Source organism: Eurytemora carolleeae, unplaced genomic scaffold (genome assembly GCF_000591075.1).
Source record: "Eurytemora carolleeae unplaced genomic scaffold, Eaff_2.0 scaffold558, whole genome shotgun sequence".
Taxonomy (NCBI): Eukaryota; Metazoa; Arthropoda; class Copepoda; order Calanoida; family Temoridae; genus Eurytemora; species Eurytemora carolleeae.
In genome coordinates, this window is record NW_019396494.1 from 25913 (window position 1) to 51069 (window position 25157).

The 25157-nt window shown below is 32.1% G+C and overlaps 2 protein-coding genes across 2 annotated transcripts; one reads left to right on the forward strand and one right to left on the reverse strand.

Moving 5' to 3' along the window:
* The first annotated feature begins 1791 nt into the window (after positions 1-1791).
* LOC111704327 (uncharacterized) lies at positions 1792-4499 on the forward strand. The gene is made up of 6 exons (XM_023476549.1): positions 1792-1863; positions 2347-2442; positions 3191-3298; positions 3602-3661; positions 4072-4149; positions 4307-4499. Exons 2-6 carry the CDS (start codon positions 2407-2409, stop codon positions 4376-4378), a joined length of 354 nt encoding a protein of 117 aa, XP_023332317.1. The 5' UTR covers positions 1792-1863; positions 2347-2406; the 3' UTR covers positions 4379-4499.
* Positions 4500-6416: 1917 nt separating this feature from the next.
* On the reverse strand, positions 6417-25097 carry LOC111704329 (endoplasmic reticulum-Golgi intermediate compartment protein 2). The gene is made up of 12 exons (XM_023476552.1): positions 25008-25097; positions 24512-24584; positions 24074-24155; positions 23248-23321; positions 13957-14072; positions 13528-13628; positions 12651-12747; positions 11516-11589; positions 10946-11025; positions 10663-10754; positions 7714-7817; positions 6417-7147 (listed from the first exon to the last, which is right to left on the reverse strand). The coding sequence occupies exons 1-12, from the start codon at positions 25041-25043 to the stop codon at positions 6976-6978; spliced, it is 1101 nt and encodes a 366-aa protein (XP_023332320.1). The 5' UTR covers positions 25044-25097; the 3' UTR covers positions 6417-6975.
* Positions 25098-25157: the final 60 nt, after the last annotated feature.

Below are 25157 nucleotides of genomic sequence, written 5' to 3' on the forward strand. Positions count from 1 at the left end.
GAATATTAAGGCTATGTATTGTAAATATATAGATAAATGAATAAACTGAATATTAAGGCTATGTATTGTAAATATAAAGATTAATGAATTAACTGAATATTAAGGCTATGTATTGTAAATATATAGATAAATAAATAAACTGAATATTAAGGATATGTATTGTAAATATATGGATAAATGAATAAACTGAATATTAAGGCTATGTATTGTAAATATATGGATAAATGAATAAATTGAATATTAAGGCTTTGTATTGTAAATATATTGATAAATAAATAAACTGAATATTAAGGCTATGTATTGTAAATATAAGGATAAATGAATAAACTGAATATTAAGTCTATGTATTGTAAATATATGAATAAATGAATAAACTGAATATTAAGACTATGCATTGTAAATATAAGGATAAATGAATAAACTGAATATTAAGGCTATGTATTGTAAATATATAGATAAATAAATAAACTGAATATTAAGGCTATGTATTGTAAATATAAGGATAAATGAATAAACTGAATATTAAGGCTATGTATTGTAAATATATAGATAAATGAATTAAGGCTATGTATTGTATGTATATATATAGATAAATGAATTAACAGAATATTAAGGCTATGTATTGTAAATATATAAATAAAAGAATAAACAGAATATTTAGGCTGTGTATTGTAAATATATAGATAAATGAATAAACTGAATATTAAGGCTATGTATTGTAAATATATAGATAAATGAATAATCTGAATATTAAGGCTATGTTTTGTAAATATATAGATAAATGAACAAACTGAATATTAAGGCTATGTATTGTAAATATATAGATAAATGAATAAACTGAATATTAAGGCTATGTATTGTAAATATATAGATAAATGAATAAACTGAATATTAAGGCTATGTATTGTAAATATATAGATAAATGAATAAACTGAATATNAGGTTTGGGTAAACTATGTAAAGTAACCCTCAATGGAAAATGGCAGTGCCATATTCACAACGGTACCCTTCTGCCGTTCCTTTAAACCTTAATTTCATCTAAAATGCGTAAGATATTGTTGTTTTCCAAGATTTGAAAGTGATTAGCTCTAATAAGTTACAATTTCCATATGTATTTATGAGATAGAAGCTAATCACTTTTGTACAGGAAACTGCAATTAAAAATAATCTGTTCTCAAATCAGACAAAGCTTTTAAGAGTATGGTAGTGAATCGGAGGTTCACTTGAAATTACGCTTAGTCCATGATGGCAAACATTCCCAACAATGTTCAAGGCACATCTGCACATATAAGGCACATCTGCGCATATAAGGCACATCTGCAAATATAAGGCACATCTGCATATAAGGCACATCTGCGTTAATTTTTTTCTTTCTGAAAAATTATAAGAAGTCCAAAATACAATGTTTTTGAACAATGTTTGGTCTCTTTCATATTTTACTGGATTATTTAAATGCAACAAATAACAAAGAGCTTGATTTTTCTCCATTTAATAAACTGATTATATAAAGAACATTCCACCATCTTTTATCATCATCATTTTTTAACAAATAGATAAAAAAGAAAATTCTGATTTATTTATTAAAATTTACTACCAGAGCTGGGAACTTTTGAATTTTTTAACAAATAGATAAAAAAGAAAATTCCGATTTATTTATTAAAGTTTACTACCAGAGCTGGGAACTTTTGAAAGGCTTGATCCACTCTTTTTCTTAATCTCGAGATTAAATAAGGCTTGTTCTCCACTTGTTATTAATCTCCAGATTAATTAACCGATCGGGATTAAGGATATCCCATTCTAAGGTTTTCAGCTCTGACTGTTTTTTTTTCAGGGGACGAGAAGGCTCAAGGAGTTGTGCTTAAGGAAACAGACAAAATTACTCAATCGAAATTGCTTGAAAATGATCTGTATCTCAGATTCACAACGGTACCCTTTAATGAATAAGAATGGACGAGATTTGTGTATTATGCACATTGAAAATAACTTATTTTCAATTGTGGTTTTCTGTGAAGTGACTTGCGCATTTCTGCTTCAGAAATAAACGATTAGATTTCCGACTTTGAAGCAAGAAAAAAATATTATACTTCCGCATATTGATCAGATAAAGGTTTTAAGGGTACGTTGTAAATTGGGTATGATTCTCTCAAAATGGAGGGTAACTTTAATTTGCAATCCAGTCAGTCTATTTGAATTAGTTTTTGCTAATATCATATTTAGATATGTTTTTAAAAAGCTTAAAGTCTGTAAAAATATTGAATTTCAAATAATTTTTTCCCAAAGAATCCTTTTCATTTTTAGCTTTAGATAAGCTCCCGAGTTTAATATTTCTGTTGGTTCCATCTATAGGCAATATTCTATGGTTACTGGAAATCCTTAACTCCGCTACAAACCGTGTTTCTTCCCTGCATGGTTCTATCCACAGCAGAGAATATTCATTTCCAGGTAAACCAGGAGCTTGGTGTACAGGTTTGGGTTAATTATGTACAGGCTAGACTGCCCAATGAAGACCCTCTAAGAATAATTCAAGAAATCTTTAAAAGAAACTTGAACGTTATACAGGTAACCATCTGGTATGTTTACGACAATTTCTAAAAGGAATGAGATTTTTCTAAATAAGAATTGTTGGAAGTGAGTCGCAAAGGTACGGGCTTTGTTGATTAATTGAGTGTTATACCTTGATTATAATCNGTATTCTAGGAGCTTGGTGTACAGGTTTGGGTAAACTATGTACAGGCTAGACTACCTGGTGTTGTATTCTAGGAGCTTGGTGTACAGGTTTGGGTAAACTATGTACAGGCTAGAATACCTGGTGTTGTATTCTAGTAGCTTGGTTTACAGGTTTGGGTTAACTATGTACAGGCTACACTAGCTAGTGTTGTATTCTAGGAGCTTGATGTACAGGTTTGGGTTAATTATGTACAGGCTAAACTACATAATGTCGTATTCTAGGAGCTTGGTGTACAGGTTTGGGTTAATTATGTACAGGCTAGACTACCTAGTGTTGTATTCTAGGAGCTTGGTGTACAGGTTTGGGTTAATTGTGTACAGGCTAGACTACCTAGTGTTGTATTCTGTACAGGTTTGGGTTAATTATGTACAGGCTAGACTACCTAGTGTTGTATTCTAGGAGCTTGGTGTACAGGTTTGGGTTAATTGTGTACAGGCTAGACTACCTAGTGTTGTATTCTAGGAGCTTGGTGTACAGGTTTGGGTTAATTATGTACAGGCTAGATTGCCCAATGAAGACCCTCTAAGAATAATTCAAGAAATCTTTAAAAGAAACTTGAACGTTATACAGGTAACCATCTGGTACTTTTACGACAATTTCTAAAAGGAATGAGATTTTTCTAAATAAGAATTGTTGGAAGTGAGTCGCAAAGGTACGGGTTTTGTTGATTAATTGAGTGCTATACCTTGATTATTTTCCTTTAGTTTTTGGTTGCTTGATTATTGATTATTATCGTTTTTATCGTTTGATTGATTAATTGTTATCCCTTCATTATTGCGTAATTAATTGATTATAAATTGACTTAGCTATAGCCTCTTAATTATTGATTAGTCAATAGTTTTCCTTGGTTATTGATTATTTGATTATAATAAGAGATTTGGAAGATTTCCACACAGAAACAGGGTGCTCGGCAGAAAATCCACAGAAAAAGAGGTAAAAGCCTTTAGCTAAATGTTCTTTACTTTCAGAGGTAAATCTGTAAATTTAGTTATTGTGTTGGTTTATCAACATTGCAACTTTTAATTACAGGAAGTGACCGGTAGTTGAGCCGAGAAAGCAGTATTAAGAAAATTTAAAGAATTTATTTGTTATCAGTAGGCCATTTTTACGGTGTATAATTGCTGAGAAGGAGCGCAAAATCGAGTTTTGAAATCCTCCAAGCTACGCAGTAAAAATGTCTTATTGGTTTCAAATGAATCCTTAAAGATTTCTTTATAATACTGCACTCTCAGCTCAAGCCGGTCACTCTTGTTGAAGAAAAACAGGTTGTAATTATAGCGGGTGGGAGGGGGCCTTTGTTAATACCTTCTTAGTTTGCAGAAAGAAGTTAAAATTGTGTTTAGGGGCAGTATTTAGAAGATGTTACTGCTCATTTTGATGATCCTTTAAAGTTTGACCAGGAGGGAAACTTTGTACGCGAGGTAATGGATTTATTAAAGAGTTGTTTAATCTTTTTATCAAATTTATTGATCCAGCATTTTAACTCTTTTTTTGAAATTTCGTTGATAATCCAATTAACCCTGATAAAAAACACTAAAATACTAATTTAAGAAGTGTGAATTTGATAATTTATTTTAGGCGAGCAGCAAGGATGAGACGCCATGGCCTGAACTGGATTTTTCAACAAAAATAGACTCTTTAAAAATATGAAAAAAGAGGAATGAAATTATTTTTTTAAACTATAAAATGTCTTTAGCGTAATATTTATTCGAAGCTTGTAATTGTATAAATTTGACACTTAAATTTTTGACTATTTTAAATTGTATTTTTTTTTCAAATCTTAATATGCAAGGTAGGGTTGTTAATCGTTTTGGAAAACGATCGTTTTTTTGTTTCGTTTTTCAATCGTATTCAAAAACGATCGTTTCGTTTTCGGAAAAAACGATCGTTTCGTTTTCGGAAAAAACGATCGTTTTTAAAAACGACGAACTCGTTTTGAACTTTTGAAAACGATCGTTTTTATAAAAGCGATTTGCGACCGTTTTTTTTTAAAAATCCTACAATCTTCTGATCCATGAGAGAACTCACACTGATGAAAGACCATATCCTTGTGATATTTGTGGTAAAGCGTTCAGAAGACAAGATCATCTGAGAGAAACCGTTCAAGTGCTTGGAATGCAGGAAAGGATTTCGTCAATCTCGTACTCTTCCTTTCCCGCATTCCAAGCACTTGAACGGTTTCTCTTTAGAGTGAATGTAGCTGTGATCTCTCAGATGATCTTGTCTTCTAAACGCTTTACCACAAATATCACAAGGATATGGTCTTTCATCTATGCAGACCGTGCCTCCGCTATGCAGTAAACGAGCCTCCACCATACAGCACAGCTTTTTTTAGATCTTTTTTAAAAAACGATCGCTTTCGAAAAAACGATCGTTTTTGAAAATAAAAATTCTATTGACAATTATTTTAACGATCGTTAACGAAGGGTCGTCGTTAACGGTCGTTAACGAAGGGTTGTCGTTAACGATCATTAACGAAACGAAGAAGTTTAAAAAAACGGTTGTTCTGGAAAAAACGAGTTTTCGAAAATAAAATTACATGCAACTTTATTGAATGTCGTCTTACATGAAGTTAAAAAGTTGTGGGGGAGCTAAAACTTCTTGATATTTTCATAAAAACTCAATAATAAGTACTGATGCCCTTCAGGTAGGTTTCCTCTCTTCGGTAACGAAGGGTCGTCGTGATCGAAACGACGATTTTGATTAAAACGGTCGTTTATAAAAACAATCTTTTTTTAAAATCGAACTTTTTCGTCGTCGTTTTCAAAACGAAACGATCATTTTTCAAGAAAAAGAAAACGTTTACATCCCTATATGCAGGGTGTACCATTACATATAAAATTCTCTTTTATTTTCGATAGTTAGTAAATGGAATTTAATGCATCCAAACAAATTTCCCCCTGATTATAGAAGGCAACATTTAGTTAACCCCATAACTATGAGTAATCGATGTGAACTCTCTGTTTTCAAGTATTTTATAGTAATTACTGTAGTCTGAAAAAATTGCCGTACTGATTTAAATAACATTTACAAAAATTAAAATACTATTATTGTAAACTCTAAATATAGATTACATCGGAAAAATTTATCAAATGTCGCCTTATAAATTTGTAATGAGTTTTGCTGCTGAGAATTTTATAACTAGAAGCATAGTATCCCAATTGTGGTGAATGTACTGAAGCTGTCATTCTACTTACTTAAATATTATAAAAATGTCTTTGTTAAAAGTGATATTTTTTCCCGAATGCGAATTTTTTTATCCTTTTTTTGTGAAAATAATAAATAGCCATCAGATCTCCATATTTACGGAATTCTCAAATATTTACGGAATTCCATTATCAGAAAACGACATTTAATAAATTCTTCCGATGCATTCTTTACTTAATGCTTAACTGTAGATTAGGTGACTTACAGGACTTACAGCAGAGTAGGATAAAGTAGAAACATTAATGACAAGGGTCGAGGGAAGAACTAGTGATCACTTAAAAGAAAAAAATATTTTTCTCAATTCTCAATTCTCTAAAAAGTTCAAAAATACTCTTTTAAATCACAACGCAAGCTTATTTTACAATTTCATACTTAGACAAAAGTCTGAATCCAATTCCATGCTAAGAGATTTTTTCTCAAGATTCCATCATATTAAACTGAAAAAATCGTTGTTTTTTTTATAAAATTGGAGTAATCATCATTATTTTTTAAGATACATTTTATTCATTGTAAAAAAACGAAGGAAAAGGATAAATCACAAGTGTCAAATTAAAACGCAGATAAATGCAACAGTGCACAAAACCACGTGCCCGTTTTCGTCAGAGAGGCTCAAATTTAATTTTTAAATCATAAAACATTTTGATGAAAAAACCAAATGTGTTAACAGATAGTTATTAAACCCACAAATCAAAACAATACGTGCTGGAAAATACAAATAACACATTCACACTTCACAATTCACACTAATCATTCAAATAATGCTTCTAATGCAGTAATCAGTTAACGGAAAATGGTTGCCACTAATGCTGTAACCAGCGTGTGTTAAATAGTTGCAACTAAGGCAAGTTTTCTGCTAGTAATAAAATAACCGGTTTTAACTGGAGGAACACGCGACTTCAGCTAGTTGCTGCAGCTGACGCAAGAACCAGTTTCAACTAGGAATGACCCCCAGTTGTAACTAGCTAGATTCCCGGATTATCTTTCACTTGTTGTTGTAGCTGAGTCAAAAACTGGTTTTAACTTTTAGTGAACCCAGATTATCAGCTGGCTGGTACAGCTGACGCTGAAACTGGTTTCTTTGTTTGCTCTTGACCTAGACTACAGCATATGGTGTTGACTACCCACTTGACGAGGATGGCTAGAAGTCCAGAGGTTGCACAAATGCCTCCAACTCCGGCACATACTTTAACTAGAAACTGCCAAAAAGGTTCCCTAAAATATTAACAAGTAAGATTTACACTTTAAAAACTCTTCTCTGCAATGTAATAAAGTTAAGGCGACAGGACAAACTCCAAACAAACATGATGTTTAAAGAAAAGAAACTTAAGATTGATCAAGATATTTTAAAAAAATGTTTTGTCGAACTTTGTTCAAGGGGGTTTTGTGTTGTCGTCATTGAACAGTGTTTTGTTTGAATAAGCTTCAAGGGACCCTAAGCGTAGTTCCAAGTGACCGTTTTTGCAAAAATGGAAAGGGCCGATTAACAACGGTACTCCTAAAAGCTTTGTTTGATCTAAGTATGATCTAAATTCCAATATTTATAATTTTCAAATCTGATTATTTTCAACTGTGGTTTCTCTACAGAAATGTCTTGCGCATTTCTCCTGCATGAAAAAAGAAAGGAGTTATCAGAATTAAAAACTTTTAAACCTAAAAAAAGTATCTTTCACATACTTAAGATAACAATTTCAAGGGAACCGATGTGAATCGGGCATTGCCATCTTTGCATGGAGCCACTTACATTCATGCTTACACTCCCTTTAATTTGAGAATAACACCTGTCTTTTGTGACTTCTACTTTGAGCGCAGATATATCATACTTGAAGTATATACCAGGAGTACCATGGGAACCCTGACCATGCGAGATAGGACGAGCTAGCTCCTGTAACAGATCTAGCTTAATCTAATTATTAATTAATTTATCATCGACTTCTAAATCTTACACAGCTCACTAAATAACTAAATAAATATTAAAATGAATAAAAAAATCATGAAATTAATTAGTTAGTTAATCTTAAACTCAATAACTAGATTATTGTAAAAAATCAAGAAACCAATCTGAAAATTCCTATATTACTTAGTTGACAAAGTTTTAAAATCAAGTTCAGATATAAATCTTCAAATCAATTGCAAAGTTATTATTTGGATAAATTATACAATATACATTACAATTGTTTTGAAATCAATCTTGAAATCAATCTTGAAATCAATCTTGAAATTAATCTTGAAATCAATCTTGAAAATAATTTTTAAATTAATCTTGAAAAATCAATCTTGAAATCAATCTTGAAATTAATCTTGAAATTAATCTTGAAATTAATGTTAAAATCAATATTGAAATCATCACTAAAACAATCTTAAAATTAAAATAAATCAATTTTGAAATAATCACTAATACGAGGTGTGATCAATAAGTTTTGCTAAAAATAAGTTAAGGGTACTTTAAGAAGTCTCAGCCGAGATATTGCAGCAAAAGTGTGTATATTTCTTTAAAGTTCCTATTTAATTTTAACTATTTCAAGTAATTTTCTCTAAATTGTATTATTTTAGATAAAACTAGAATAAATAAAATATTCTTTATCATCTGCATGTTATTTCTGTCAAAATCTTAATTCAATCAAAGGGTTGTGTTCTTGAGAAAGCTAGGTTTTAAAAACTTGATTCATCAGAGTCTGTTTTAGACCCTTTAAGAGTGATCAAAAGAAAAGAGAGATTGAGTATTGAATGTAGAAAGGACTTTTAAGATGTTTCTGGTTTTGATTTACATTTCAGATCCATAATTAATGTTACGCCTTTTATCCTATGTTAGAGACTTTGGGAAAAATTTAATCCAGATCTTTGTTATTTTTAAATCTTGGTTTACAACTTTGTTTACTCTGTAAAAGCATACATTAAGCTGTCTGGCAAATACACTTCTAGAATCCTTACTAACATGGTTTAAACAAATTATAATTATTTCGACCATTTAAGGGACCTTGATCAAATATTTGATCAATTACAATAGATGGTAATGTAGAATTTGTACAGCTGTATTCTTACGTCACAACTGTCAACAGTTTTATGTGTCCGACAAAATTGTCAATAATAGTAAAGTGTTAAAAAAATAGTAAAAAAAGTAAAATGTTGTGTTATTTATTTTCTGTTTTAACACTTTTTTATTTAATCTTGGAAAACATGTCAACTACTGGGAGAAAACATTGTCTTCTTTTGACATTTGTGACGTCATGTATTGGTCCATTTCTCTGTTGCCACCTATTGTACTTGAATCTATTTGGTCTTGATGGTCTTTTCCCGCCCGGACATGTTATAATCCTTCAAATATTATTTTTTTCTTTCTTAAGCCCATTAAACCATCATTAAAGTTCAAATCCCTTTATAAATGCGTTCTGGATCATGTGTAAGGGGTTTGCTTAGTTTTCGCATTGTCTAATAAAAAACAAAAAAATGTGTCCTTCTCTGGTTAATATTCTAGATATTCCTTTGCTGTGACGAATATAATCCACCTTGAGGAGAACGCTCCTTACGTCACAACAACAATCTACTTGACGACAACCTGGCCAAAAATGTCCCCAATATAGATAGTATATAGTAAACTTTAAAAGAAGATTTATAATTGAGACTTCTAGAAGTGCCTCAAAGAAAGTAAGAAAGTTTCAGCGAAACTTATTGATCATACCTCGCACAATCTTAAAATCAACATAAGTTAATCATTAAATCATCACAAAATAAACCTTGAAACCAACAAAATTCAATCTTGAATTCAATCACAAATCAAATCATATTTTACAGGGATCGCGTGAGCCATCCTTCGATTCCTCCCCACATTTCAGATTTTCTGCCCGATCTTTATCTTGAATCAAACATAAATTAATTTTAAAATCATTCCTCAAACACCCATGAGATGATATCCGCTACACCTACCTTGACACTGTACTGGTAGGTGACTGTCCTACCAAGATATGTATCCACAACAGTAGGTACGATCTCAATGTAGTACTGGTAGTTTATCAGATCTAGAATATATTATGTATGTCTTATATCCATTTCTCTGTTGCCACCTATTGTACTTGAATCTATTTGGTCTTGATGGTCTTTTCCCGCCCGGACATGTTATAATCCTTCAAATATTATTTTTTTCTTTCTTAAGCCCATTAAACCATCATTAAAGTTCAAATCCCTTTATAAATGCGTTCTGGATCATGTGTAAGGGGTTTGCTTAGTTTTCGCATTGTCTAATAAAAAACAAAAAAATGTGTCCTTCTCTGGTTAATATTCTAGATATTCCTTTGCTGTGACGAATATAATCCACCTTGAGGAGAACGCTCCTTACGTCACAACAACAATCTACTTGACGACAACCTGGCCAAAAATGTCCCCAATATAGATAGTATATAGTAAACTTTAAAAGAAGATTTATAATTGAGACTTCTAGAAGTGCCTCAAAGAAAGTAAGAAAGTTTCAGCGAAACTTATTGATCATACCTCGCACAATCTTAAAATCAACATAAGTTAATCATTAAATCATCACAAAATAAACCTTGAAACCAACAAAACTCAATCTTGAATTCAATCACAAATCAAATCATATTTTACAGGGATCGCGTGAGCCATCCTTCGATTCCTCCCCACATTTCAGATTTTCTGCCCGATCTTTATCTTGAATCAAACATAAATTAATTTTAAAATCATTCCTCAAACACCCATGAGATGATATCCGCTACACCTACCTTGACACTGTACTGGTAGGTGACTGTCCTACCAAGATATGTATCCACAACAGTAGGTACGATCTCAATGTAGTACTGGTAGTTTATCAGATCTAGAATATATTATGTATGTCTTATGTCATAAACAGGAATTTATAAAAATAACATATTTGAAAAAGAAAGTTGATGAATCTGAAAGTTATTTAAGGACAGAAGAGAATCCGCTTAAAAAAAAGTAGAATGAACAAGAACAAGAATTATAAAAAAGATGAATTAGAACATGAAAAAGAGAAAATTCACTCACTTATATCCGTCGTCATCTCTGTTCCCTCCAGAGGTTGAATTATCCCCGCAACGGAGTCTCCAAAACTCAATTTTTCAATCCTGAAACAAGATTTTATTTTTTATCTAACCTTAGCTGAAAACTTTAGAAATGTGGATATCGGGATTAATGCTTTATCCACTCTTTTTCTTAATCTCCAGATTAAATATTGCTTGTTCTCCTCATGAATTTAATCTCCAGATTAATTAACCGATCTGGATTAAGGATATCCCATTCTAAAGTTTTCAGCTCTGGAACAAGTTTTCCAGATTTCTAATCTGAAACAAGTTTTCGAGTTTTTTCTCTCCTGAAACAAGTTTTCAAGTTTTCTATCCTAAAACGGGATTTTCTATTCTATTTGACAGTTTTCTTCCTTGAAACAAATTTTATAGTTTTTCAAACTCAAATCAAGTTTTACAGATTTGGTTTCCTAAAAAAATTTTAACCGTTGCTTTTTCTTTAAAAAAGTTTAACAGTTTTTCAATCTTAAAACCAAATTTTAAAAAGANCCCCTCACCCACCAAGTCTTGTAAGATGAGTGCCCCTGTGTACCTGTGTGTAAAATTATACTCATGTTCCTCCATAAAGCTTGTCAGATGTGCATGTGCTCCAGCAATGGGTAGAACCTGTAACGAAAATATTTACATTTTAAATCTAACAACTTCCTTCAACTGATCCGGTTTCATTTAATCTGAAATTTTTTAGCGCCTTTGATCTTGATTTGATAACTTGTTTTAAGACATAAAAAATATGCAAAACAAAAAGAAATATCCTGAATCTGAACATGGATCCATTTGTTACAGGGTACGGATCCAGGGTCCGCATCTGGATCTCAAAATGAAATGGATTCAAAGCACTGCCAGGCACTCCACTATATTCATTGTTCGATTTTTCACGTGCTTTTCGTTGTCTTCCAATTTCCAATTACTTAAAGAAAAATTTGCTTTGTTCTGTTGAACTGCAAGGAAATACCAACAACAACTAAGATAACTGTATTTATTTGCTTAAGTGACGACAATTAGCGAATTTATGAAAATCGTTAAAGGTCCCCTTTTTTATTTGCTTGAAATAAAAAATTTTTAAAAAATGTTTTAGGCTGATAAATTTCAAAAATGTTGTATGCGGACAAATTTTAAAAATGTTTTATCATAGCGAATAGAATATATATTAGAGAGGAATTTAATGAATCTCTCGGTATGAATTTTTTCAGTCTCTTTCAGCCTGAAAGGGAGTTCAAAGTGTACAAATCATGTAAATATTCACAAATTATATGCAGTAGAGTAAATTAATACAGTATGTTCCCTAGACTATCCATTTCTATTTCAAATTTTTTAAAGCTGTTAAATAAACTTCATAATGATTTAGGTGAATAAAAAACATCATTTGATTTAAACTTATAACGGAAAATCATCGTTTGTAAAGTGAAAGTGAAAGTGAAATGATCATTGGTCAATTATGGAACCAGCCTATTTCATAATTTGGTTTTCTTTTAATATTAATTTTAGATTTTCTATAAAATGATATTCCAGGGCCCAAAAGGTTATATAGCATAAATATGTGAAGTACACCTGCAGTATGGAAACAGTACAACAAAATTTCCGTTTTACACTTTTTTCTAGTAAATTCCCCTCTAATATATATTCTATTCTCTTTGTGTTTTATGCTGGCCAATTTCACTAGTCCATACCTTTCCTGCTGTTACATGGAAGTTTCCTGCAACCTTGTTGAGAGTAAGAGAACCATGTACGCGGCAAGCATCATGTGGTTCATCAGGTACTAATCGTCTAAATTAAGAATAGTAAAAGGAACCATGTACTGAACTGTACACAACATAATGTCGTTCATCAGGTACTAGTCTTCTTAATAAGAGGTAGTTAAAGGAACCATGAACTGTACTGTACACAACATAATGTCGTTCATCAATCAGGTACTAGTCTTCTTAATAAAAGGTAGTTAAAGGAACCATGTACTGTACTATACTGTACTGTACACAACATCATGTCGTTCATCAGGTACTGGGGGGCATCAGGAACTAATATTCTCAATAAAAGGTTCCTTTAAATCAAGGATATTTAAAGGAACCTATCCATTGTACAGTACTGTACACAACATTATGAGGATTATCAGGCACTAATCGTCTAAATAAAGGATAGTTAAAGAAATCATGTGCAGTACTCACAACATAATGTGGTTTATCAAGGACTAATCGTCTAAGTCAAGGACAATGAAACTATGTACACAGTACATAAGATAAAGTTATTCATCAGGTACATTTGTCAAATCAGCTTATTGTCTTAATATAAATTACAAATTGTTAAGCATGTCACAAAACAATAAATTTGACGATGATAACATATTGTTTTGGCTGCATTCTTTTCCTATACAATGCAAAGAGTGAACAAAAAAGGTATAAAGAAAAAAAAACATCTTTTAAATCATAACTTTGAGTTTTAAGAGGCGGGGTCATTGGGTTTTTCACTCTTCAGTTTTAAAGGGAAAAAAATCAAGGGGGGTGGGGGAGGCTAACATATCTCCATAAATTATGGTATAGGATCATTATCTACCTAGCCGGCATATCTCCGTAGAGTCTCGAGTACCCAGATTTCCAAAGAACATCTTGAAGCTGATGATATTCTTCACTCAGATAAGCGTTTAGTCGTTCCATCTGAAAAATTAAAACTCAAAATTAAATCAAAACAAATCAGAGTTTTAGGGACGCCCTACTCAATAAAAATCTCTCATAACCTAATTTTTAATTAATTTTTTTAGTTTTTAAACTAAATTTTTTGGATGTTTCTTATCACCAATTAAAGAAAAGACAATAAAAAGATGTTAATAGTTTTGTTTCTTAATTACATGTAAAACTTTTACTTGGTTTATGACATACCTCTTTGAAATGAATAAATGATGCTCCTCCAGCTGGAACCAAGTTGATGACCTACCTCTCTGAATTGAATGATGTTCCTCCAGCTGGAACCAAGTTGATGACCTACCTCTCTGAAATGAATGAGCTGATGTTCCTCCAGCTTGAACCAGGTTGGATCTTCTCGTAATCTACCGAAGCTGAACGCGTTCTGATTCGTCTTGTCCAGGATATCAGCTCCTATCACTTCAATACAACAATTATTCAATCATCATCATATAAATCATTCCTACATGGCAATCAATCAATTTAACATTCATAAAAATTATTCAATCAATCAACTCTTATTAACTACTTGATACTCGATCAAAAAAAAAAATTAAAAAATTTATTAAGAACTTAAATAAATTAATCAATCAATCAATCAGTCTTTTTCAATAATTAATAAAAATCAATGTAATTAATAAATCTCAAATCCATGAATATTTACATTTGTCTGATATTAATTTATTTTTTACCTCCAATAAAAAGATCCGTGAAAAGTAGTTAATTAACTGTACTTATCTAGTATGTACCATGTACATTGTACATGTAAGTTGTACAAGCACCTAATATATAGTTGTACAAATGTTTAGTAGTTCCAACTATATTCTTACCCAAGTTCACTACAAGCAAAGCTTCATTGGAAAACTACGGATTGGATGAACATTGAACAATTAAAATATATTTTGAAAATCTAAGTAAAACCAGAAAATTCAATCACAACATAATTTACTTTTCATATAAAAATAAGCTAAAGTAAAACATAGTTAGACAATTTACATCTACTATATAACATTTAGTTTAGTAATTTATATACAATTTACATATATCTAAAAGTCAAAGTTGAAAATGTCCAATATTAAATGTGCGGTAAAATTCGTTTTTTTTAATTAATAAGTACTTATTAAATACACATTACACACTAGAAATACCAGTTTGCTTGAAATATTTTATCTTTTATATTCTGTCAAGATTTTTCTGATATTTGACCAAACTAATCCACGAGTCCCAGAATCATTTTGATATTCCATTTATCACAACTATTACAAAAACTTTGACTCCTTTTCATATTTTTTTTTATCTCAACAATGACTTTGAAAAAGCTTGTTTAAATCAAATCTTTTTTTAATTTTAAAGAATTCTGGCCCAATTTTTCTAAAGTTCTCAAATGTTCTTTCGACATATCAGATGCCACAACTGGTCATTTCTAACGAACTTTGAGGCCATGTAAACAAAGAAATTACATTTATCGCGGCAAAAAAAAATTTTCTCACAATTATTGTGCAAAGACAGTAATTTACAATTAATACAAAAATACCACATTTTTACAATTAATCATAATTTAAAAATCAAGTTACATGTTATCGAAATATTAAGCTCTGGTCCTTCTGTATGTGTTATGTTGGAGCAATGAATGATATTGTATTTAAATAATAATAATAATCACAGTCAACCCTAACTAGAATTCTCAAGTAAATTTTTCTTGTTTTAGTTTAGTTTATAAGTGAGAAAGTATTTGAAATAAAAAATTTGAAACAACATATACCATTCTAATTATATGGCCATAATGTTCAAACTCCAGAGATGTATTAAAACAAATATAGACTGGTTTAAAATATAAATAATAATCAGGTTTTGGTCGGACATTTCTAAGCAGTAATGCCAAAAACACCGATCAAACATTATTCTCGTCCATTTTTTGTCAGAAATTTATCTAAAACAATTTTCCTGTGTACAATGTACATGTCTATACATGTCTGGTGTGATGTGTCCTAATATGACAATCCAATGATGTTTTTTGACTGTATCTAGCATCGCAGACATGACACGCGTATGGTTTGACTCCAAGATGCAAACGCTCGTGTTGTGTGCGAGTCCATTCTTTAGCAAATCGTTTATCACAGTGTCGGCACTGGAAACTCTTTTCTCCCGTGTGTGTGCGCATGTGCGCGTCTAAATGCCGCTTAACTTTAAAGGAGCGCGCGCACTCTTCGCACACGTGGGGTCGGTAATCCTCGTGGGTTCTCTAAATATCAACAAGTCGAGAAACTGCTTTTAATGAACAGAACAAGCAGACAATTATACTATGGCAAATTAGAAGCAACACTCGAAAAAAAAATAATTTATCCAGTATTTGGGCAATATTAAAAATTTACTAATGAAAGGCCGAAAACGAGATTTTTTTTTTGAGATTTCAGAGAGGAAAACTCATTTTATTTTCTGCATTTGTTTCTTTTTTTAACGATTTTTGCGGTTTTTATACTTAATGCAGTTTTTAGACTCGTATTTAAATTTATAAAGTAAATATTCGGATGAGTTAAAAAAAATTTAAAACTGTATTGAATAAAGAAGTTTCGTTTGTACCCCAAAAAAGTGCCAAATAGTTTCATAACTTTAATATTAGTCTTTCATTTTAGCAAATTCGTAATAGTTTTAGAAAAATAAAAAAGTAAGTTTTTTCTCTAGCTTTCCTTGACATGAGTATCCAGTGAGTTTCTAGTTAGAAAATGCATTGAACAGGTCTCACAACAAAACCGTGCTAAAATAAAAAGATGTTGTTAAATTTTAAAAAATTGAAAATTAGTTCTGTGAAAAAAAAAATTAGAATTTCTCCGCCCGACTGTCTTCCGAATAAGGTTTTGTAAATGGGTTTAAGAGATTTCCGTACTTCCGGATGTAATCTGATTAATATTCTACAAAGGGAAGAAGCTGGCAAATTTCTTATGTTTACCTTAAATCTACGAAATATATAGCAACTTGACAAAATACGTTTTAAAAGCCATGATAAGGTTAATCAAGCTTACCTAATTCTATCTTATCGTGCTTGGTAATTTCGTGCTGTTTATTTCAAACGATCTCTATCAAATCCTACTAAATCTCACCAAAAATCACAGAATCTAAACTTATAGAATCCTACCAAACCCTACCAAACCCTTCCAAACCCTTCCAAATCCAACCAAAAATTACCTAACCCAACCGAATCCTTCCAAATCCTATCAACTCCTACACAGCCCTACCAAATCATACCAACCCCCCTCCCACACCTTACCAAACCCTACCAAATCCTACCAAATCCTACCAAATCATCCCGAATCTTCCCAAATCATTCCGAATCCTCTCGAATCCTCCCAAATCCTACCAAATCCTACCTGGCAGACAAAATCTCCGAAAACCCCACCAAATCCATCCAAACCCTACCAAATCCATCCAAACCCTACCAAACCCTCCTAAAACCTACCAAAGCCGACCAAACCCTACCAAACCCTACTAAAGTCATCAAAACCCTACCAAACCCTACCAACAGTTACCAACAATTACCAAACCCTACCAAACTTTAACAAACTTTACCAAATCCTCCCAAATCCTTCGAAATCCTGTCAACTCCTACACAGCTCTACCAAATACTCTTCCAAACACTACCAAATCCTACCAAACCATTCCAAATCATCTAAAATATTCCCTAACCCTCCCGAATCCTCCCAAATCCTCCCAAATCCTACCGAATCCTACCAAATCCTACCTGGCAGACAAAATCTCCGAATTGATTATTGCAGCGGTAAAGCAGCGGTTCTAATTAAACACAATTCATACTTTAATAATTTTGGAATTAAAATTGGAACAAATGCTCAATGTTTAGTGCACATTGTACAAGACCTTGTAAAAATGAGGCCCATAAAGCTGTTAAACAGGAAGACAATATTTAGCAATCTTTATATTTAATGCTGTTATAAAACAAATTGTTTTACCAGTTACATGAAAGAAACCCAATTTACGTGAAATGGATCTTTATAAACTGTACACTTGCTGTATTTCATGATTAACTATTTACAATTATAACTTAAGTGTAAAGTCGTCTTCCCATTCCAAAGTTTAATGGATCTCGCTATATAATTTAGTGGGTTTTAGATGTATAATTTTGTCTCGCATGTTGTATTAAAGTATGAATATTCCTATATTATGAAGCTCCTTGAGATGGATTTTAAATGAATCCATACTCGGAAGAACATCTAGACAAACCTTACACTCAACCTGGAAATAATTATCAAGTTAAAGGGACTGCGGACTAAATTCAAAGTTGACCTCATCATTAATTTTACCATGTGCAGATGGTTTTTAACCCCCAAAAAAAGAATCAATAAGAATTCTCAGTTTTTTCTGTACGAAATGAGGCAATTAGATCATGGCTTTTCATGAGATCTTTGGATTTCTACAGAAGAGAAGCAAGGTCCAGTTCCGAACCTCAATCATTATTCATTGAAGATATAATGACGACGATGTATTTGAAATTGTTTCTCAAATTATGAATTCTTTTTGTCAATTGTTACTTAAAGCATGGATTGAAATTAGACTGACAGATAATTTAGAGAAAAGAATTTGTACATTTCATGAAGACATTGATCCGAAACCGCATAAGAAACAAAATTATTGGGACCAAACAACAGAAGTGTCACATTTCTTTTTTATTGAGTGGTTCTATAATTTCCAACCTATAAAATTGATTTATTCCCCCCCCCCCCCCCCAACAAATTAGTAAATTTAAAAAACAAAGTAAATTGTAGAGGACTTCAGGTCTGTATAAAGATGGCTCGAATTTCAATTATATTAGAAGTGGATTCGGGTCCGAATTTAAGCACTGAATTATTCAGGTTTACAAACTAAGTATTAGAATTTAATGACGACATAAACAGTAAACCAACCTGAGGAGTTAGTTTGAGATTCTACTTTTTATAGTAAATTATAAAATATTGCAAGACTATAAACAAGTTTACAGTTGCACACACTTAGAACCATGAATATTGAATGTAAGGAAAAAGACTAAAAAATCTCTATGCTTACAATCGTCTCTGAAGTTTTATTCTCTTTAAATATTTTCACATAACATTATTATATTACCTTGTCAGCTTTCTGTTTGAAGTATTTAGTAAGATGTGAGGATTTGTGCATCCTCCTGATGACCTCGACAGGTTTATCCCGCAGGAACTCAACCTGCCTCTCACAGTGATGAGTACTCGGGATATTCTTAGTCACAGTCCCGCACTCAATACACACAACGAACCGGGTACATTCGTCCTCGAAGATTAGCCCTGGGAATTTGTCATAGAATCGAACTCGTTCGAAATATTCGTCATCGGTCTCGTTGCTGCCTTTCTTCTGGACAAATAAAAAACGAGGATAAGATAAAATAATTCTTACAAAAGCTTAAAATCAAAGTTTAACAAATGAGATGAAGTAGATAAAACATGGACGATAAAAATTATATAGAAAGCTATTAATTATCATCATTTCATTCCTTTTTTCTGATTTCATTTTTATTTATAAATTTTTTATTGTTAAATCTTTTATATCTCTTACATTTTATTACAGTTTTCTTCAAATTCATACTTCTATTTGGTCAATCTAATCAAAAATAATTTTTACCCTTAAAAATATTTTACCTTTCCATTCCCCCAATACTGTAGTCTGTTGAACAGCCTAAAACATAATGTATGTTCCATAAGATTTAATTTTCGAGTTTTCTGTAGTGTCGAATTTTGCCAATAATCTATGAAGTTGCGGAACAAATAGGAGCTGTACATTTTGCTAGACTGAAACTAGTTTTTTTATTTCAAAACTATATGTACCGGGTCAAAAGTTGAGCCGGGGCCGGGTGTTTTGAGATTGAGGCGGGATTTTTACCGAACAAGTGACTTTAGTATAACAATTACAACTCAATCTCGAAATGACAAAACCTAAACCTTAACCAGCCACATTGGCAATTATATCCACATCAATAAATCTTTGAAATGTAAGAAAAAATGCCCTTCTTAAATATGATTTATCATACATTTGGGCACATTAATCCTCAATAGCCAAGACAATAAAAATGTTCAGCCGGGACAATAACGCCGGTCTTTAAAATAATTAAATCAGAGCTGAAAAGTTTAGAATGAAATATCCTTAATCCCGATCGGCTAATTAATCTGAAGATTAATAACAAGAGGAGAACAAGCAGTATTTAACCTGGATATTTAAAAAAGAGGAGATCAAGCATTAATCTCTATATCCACCATTCTAAAGTTTTCAGCTCAGGATGAATAAAAAAAAATGTGGTCATTACGGATATAAAATCATTGTTAATTATATGTTGTTATTTCATCAATCATATCTCATTTTTATATTATCATATATCATTAATATATTATTCTATATCATTAATATATTATTCTATATCATTGTTATATTATCATACTAGGCTAAGGATGCTTCGCGCCCATAATCTATTTCAATTATGAACATTTTCTCTTCATATACATTGTAAAACAAGAACAAACATAAAAGGTTTGTGGATTTTAAAAAAAATGGTGTAATTTTCAAAATTCAATTGAAATTAAATTTAAGAGACACATTTTTGAAATTTTGATCATCCATAAACCTTTCCTTTGGGTCAAGTGATGTCCCACACAAAATTTGGTCCCCATCGGTTCAGTCGTTTTGACGTTTTTCGGATACAAACGGACAGACAAACAAACAAACAGACAAGCAAAGCATATATTACTAGGCGTAGGTCGCTTCGCGCCCATCTTTTTTAATTGTGAACATGTTCTCTTTGTGTATTGTAAAACAAAAATTTCGCGGATTAAAAAATAAATAGATATAATCACCTGAATTTATGAGGTTCTCTCGCTAGCTGAGCGGTCATCTCCAATGCTTCCTTTTTAGTTTTGCCGGGAGTAGACGGGGAGTCTTTCTCAAACTCCTTCTTAAACTCCTTCATCTCCTCCAGCCCCTCGTCCAGCTCCTCCTTCTCCTGCTTCAACTCCTTCTTAATAAATCTCTTCTTTTTCTTTTTCTTCTTACGTCGAGGCTCAAAACTTTCATCCTCCTCCTCGCTATAGGACGGACGGAAGCCAGGCTCTAGCTCCTCTAAGACTTCCATCTTTACATCGGCCTCAAGGAGTCTTCTGGCCTCTTCTGCCTCGAACAGGTTCATAGGGGTAAAATGGTTCCGTCTTAAATCCGGGTCTCGTAGATCATATTTCTCCTCCTTCCCAACCTTTCTTAATAATCCGAGCGCCTAGTGGACAAATTACACAAATCAGTTTGATTTAAAAAGTTTTTAATTTTTTCTTATAGTTTATTATACATATTGAATACTGATAAATTAATACATTAAAAATGAAATTTAAAGCAACATCATCCGAAAATGACGAAAATTTGCTTATTGCTACAGTTTGCACCTTTGTAATGTAGTTTAAAAAATTCGATCTTTTAAATGACACGAGGTCGGAAACAGAAAGCACTAATCCATAACTTAAGTTGCTTAACCATTGATCTATAGATGCTGGAAACTTCTTAAACCTAAATAAAATATTGCGAAATACGAGTACGTTGGTTTTTCAAGGATTAAAGGCTTAATTTAATTCAAATTAAAAGTTTGCGCAGTGGATGTTGAGTTGTGTCTTTAAAGATTTGCGCTAACTCGTACAGTACAAAAGTTCCAACCTCGGTTACAACTAAATTTGTGTAATTTATTCCTGAGCTAATGAGAATGAGATATTGGTTTGTTCTCCTTTATAAAGGTGATTAACTAGTCTCCAGATCTCCTCACTACTCCCTTCGGGGAATATAATAACGTCCACTTCAGCGTCTCTCAGCGCATGCGCCAACTCCCCGCTGAGCAGCGAGAATACAGCGGCATGTACACGAACCGGTTTATCAGCTGGCTGACCCGACACGACCAACAGAAGGTCAGCTGTACTCTGCTCAGTTAAAAGTTCTGCACCCAGTTGGGGGAAACTAATCGTGGATTTTAGCGTGGTTGTCATTGTTATATTGTAATGTACACTCACTGCACAGTACAAAGAACACGAAACTTATGTTTATGCACTTTACTGCCTCAACACGGGCTACAATGTACAGCAGTCTAAGTTCAGCGTACTGTAGCCGTAATGATAATGTACAAAAGACAAACCTTTGCAGTACAGTACAGTGAACTTTCGTGTACCGTTAAACTTACAATGTCGAGGTTCACAGTGTAGAATATTGCAGATCCCTCCTAGTCCTTACCTGAAAAAAGGGATCTGCAATTATTCTTGTTTACATTTCTAACTGTACCGCAAACCAATTTGAGTCAATTAGATGGTTTTCATTTTATTCATATTCTATGACAAATTTCTTGATTGAAAAATTGGTATGAAAGTAATCTAAGGGGTTAAGGAGGAAATATTTTAAAAAACTCCAAAAATAGAGGTTATGGATTCTTTCCACAATATAATAGTTAATGTTCAGAGATAAAAGGGTGAAAAATTTCTGAGAAAATATACAATTACATCATTGTAACATTTTATGAAAAGTTAAAATGACAAGTGTGCAGCAGTAAAATTATTATTTTTTTCCAATATTTCTTTTCCCAGCTGAAGCATTTGCCCTTAAAACTTTAATTAAACTTGAACATTTGTTAATAATTCATATAAGAAAAATCACAAAAAATATAAAATGCAGAAATAGAGACGCAACTAGGAAGCTCCCGTGAAAACGGAAATTTGGATAAAAATCACAAAAAATATAAAATGCAGAAATAGAGACGCAACTAGGAAGCTCCCGTGAAAACGGAAATTTGGATGTATAATATTAAGAACTAGATGGGCTGCCCAGGTTACTAAAAGTTACTACCGCAGTTTACCAGGACATAAAACGATTTCACACGGAAACTTAATTTTCGCTATCGAACTCAAAACCAAGCTATAAATATTCCCGTGGGTCTCCCGAGTTTATAAATCAAAATTTGAGGCAAATCGGTCTTAGGATTCCTAAGTTATGATCAGACAAACAAACAAACAAACAGGCAGACAAAAAGAGAAAACATTTTTATATATATAGATGACATGTTTTTCATTAAAATCAGAAATTTCAAATTTTATTCTTTAAAATTAGTTTCCAATGCCTTTATTTGAAAACCCGAGTACATTGGGACTCTGGGCTTTAAATCAAAATATTTACTCAACACTTTTGACAAAATGTACATACTGGAAAGTATAGACAACAAAAATTGTTTCAATAAAAATGTATCTTTTGTACTATACTGAACTTTACTGATGACTTGTAAACTAGTAATAGGTGTTATTATTATTATTATTATTATTATTAAAAGACAACCCGTCAATCAATGAAGTAGGGGTCTAGTATAATAAAATATTGTAAATACAAATATGTCCGTGTACAAATATACAGTTCTTAACTCTTACGGATCTTTTTAAATCTAATATTAGTAACTAATTTTAGAAAATATTTACTTTAAAAATGGTTAGCAATTAACAATAATAGAAATCAATAACAATCATCAACAATGAATCAATCAATAAACGACTTGAACATCTTAAAAGAAGTTTAGTTTACTTACAATCACAAGGCATAGCTACGGTGAGATCTACATTCAGCTTCAGTTTGGAATTCATGTCGGCGTCGGAGGAAAACCTGAAATATCATTTTGGAATTTACGTCGGCATCGGAGGAAACCCTGAAATATTTCATTTTGGAATTTACTTCGGCATCGGAGGAAACCCTGAAATATTTCATATTGGAATTTACGTCGGCGTCGGAGAAAACCCTGAAATATTTCATCTTGAAATTTACATCGGCGTCGGAGGAAACCCTGAAATATTTCATTTTGAAATTTACATCGGCGTCGGAGGAAACCCCGAAATATTTCATTTTGGAATTTGCGTTGGCATCGGAGGGAACCCTGAAAACATTTTTACTTTATATTATTATTGTAGACATCGGTAGCCTAAAAATCTTTGAATAAAATGTAACTCAATGTACTGCAACTGCGTCTCAATGTATATTTCAGCGAATATGAGACAAACATAGCCACGATTTGAAAATCCATTAATTTGGAAATATTGAAGAAATATATATTTTTTAATTCTTTTGAGCAGAAAGGGGTGAAAAAGCATAACAAATATTAATTTTAATTTTGTTCCCAATAAGCTTAAAATTATTGAGGAATTTGTTGATTATATTTGCCCCGAAATTAGGAAGTTGCATGCAGTTACCTCATAACTGGGATACATATTTACAAGAATTTTGATTACTTAAGGATATAAATTCATTTCCCTAAATTCAGCGAGAAAAAAACTAAAAACATTCTTTACATTGGGGGGGGGGGGGGAAAAATTTTCAAAAAAGGGGGCGGTTATTCAAGAAAATATTTGCTCCTGTGTTACCTAAACTTATATCCCGGCCAGTAGTAGTAGGTTAGTTCGGAATGTAGCAGCAAGACGACCAGGATAAAGGTTATAATGGAAACTAAAATAAAAATAATGTCTTTTCTCTAATCTGTGTAGTGGTAGCACTACGACCAGGATAAAGGATATAATGGAAACTAAAATAAAATAATATTTTCTCTCTAATCAGGTTGACTGAAATCATTCCACTTGATTTATCCATCAGTATACTTAATGGATATCAAAATAGAAATTTCTTTGGAAACAAATAAGAAAATGGGTATCCTAATGATATCGTTGTTGAATGGACATACCACTAAAGTATATTGTGTGAGTACGACCAGTAGGGCAGTAGATGTACAGTATATTGTGTGAATAAGTATAGTAAAGCAATTAATGTACAGTATAACCCCGAAATGTACAATATAACCCGGCGACCTGAGGCTCCTGTAGCAGTTTGTTCTACATAAGTTTCCTCTACTTTGGGGAATGCGTCCAGTTCTGTTACAACCTGTAATATATGAAAAAAGAAATACAAAAAAGGAGGACGATAGATTAAATCTTTATCAATAACATTAGCGTTTGCGTTTCAATTGGGTTGAGGGCAAGGGTGATCAAAAAAATACTCACTAATTGACCATATATCTACATATGTTTGGTATATTAAACTCAAGTTCTAGTCAGATTCGTTGTAAAATAGCAACGCATTGAAAACTTCAATTTCACCAATTAATATAGGGGAGCATTAGTATTTTCTTGAAATGATTTTCGTTTTGGGGAACATTTTAAGAATCTAAATTAACAGAATAATATGAGAATCTAAATTAACATTTAGCGGAATCATTTAAAATATTGGCATATGGGGATTTCCGAGGAAGTATATTTCTTCGACAGACAATTAAGTATCTTGCTGCTTAAGATTTTATATTTGTACCTGTTGAAATGGTTTTCTTCTCTGTCTTAACACCATACTGCTCGTGTCCAATCAAAAATTTAAACTGACAAAAAGCTCCGCCTCCTGATTGCTTCGCCCTTTAACGTTGGACAAAACTTCGCCGCCTTTAATCTTAGCGTTCTTAAATTG

What these genes read in the sequence shown, in the direction of transcription:
- LOC111704327 (XM_023476549.1), top strand. Translation starts at nt 2,407, where the DNA reads ATGGTTCTATCCACAGCAGAGAATATTCATTTCCAG. An exon ending in CAGAGAATATTCATTTCCAG is followed by an intron (nt 2,443 to 3,190) that starts GTAAACCAGGAG and finishes GTTGTATTCTAG; the next exon opens with GAGCTTGGTGTACAGGTTTG. An exon ending in AGGGAAACTTTGTACGCGAG is followed by an intron (nt 4,150 to 4,306) that starts GTAATGGATTTA and finishes AATTTATTTTAG; the next exon opens with GCGAGCAGCAAGGATGAGAC.
- LOC111704329 (XM_023476552.1), bottom strand. Translation starts at nt 25,043, where the DNA reads ATGGTGTTAAGACAGAGAAGAAAACCATTTCAACAG. An exon ending in TACGGAGATATGCCGGCTAG is followed by an intron (nt 12,748 to 13,527) that starts GTAGATAATGAT and finishes TTCTTAATTTAG; the next exon opens with ACGATTAGTACCTGATGAAC. An exon ending in GTAGAAGTCACAAAAGACAG is followed by an intron (nt 7,148 to 7,713) that starts GTGTTATTCTCA and finishes TTAATATTTTAG; the next exon opens with GGAACCTTTTTGGCAGTTTC.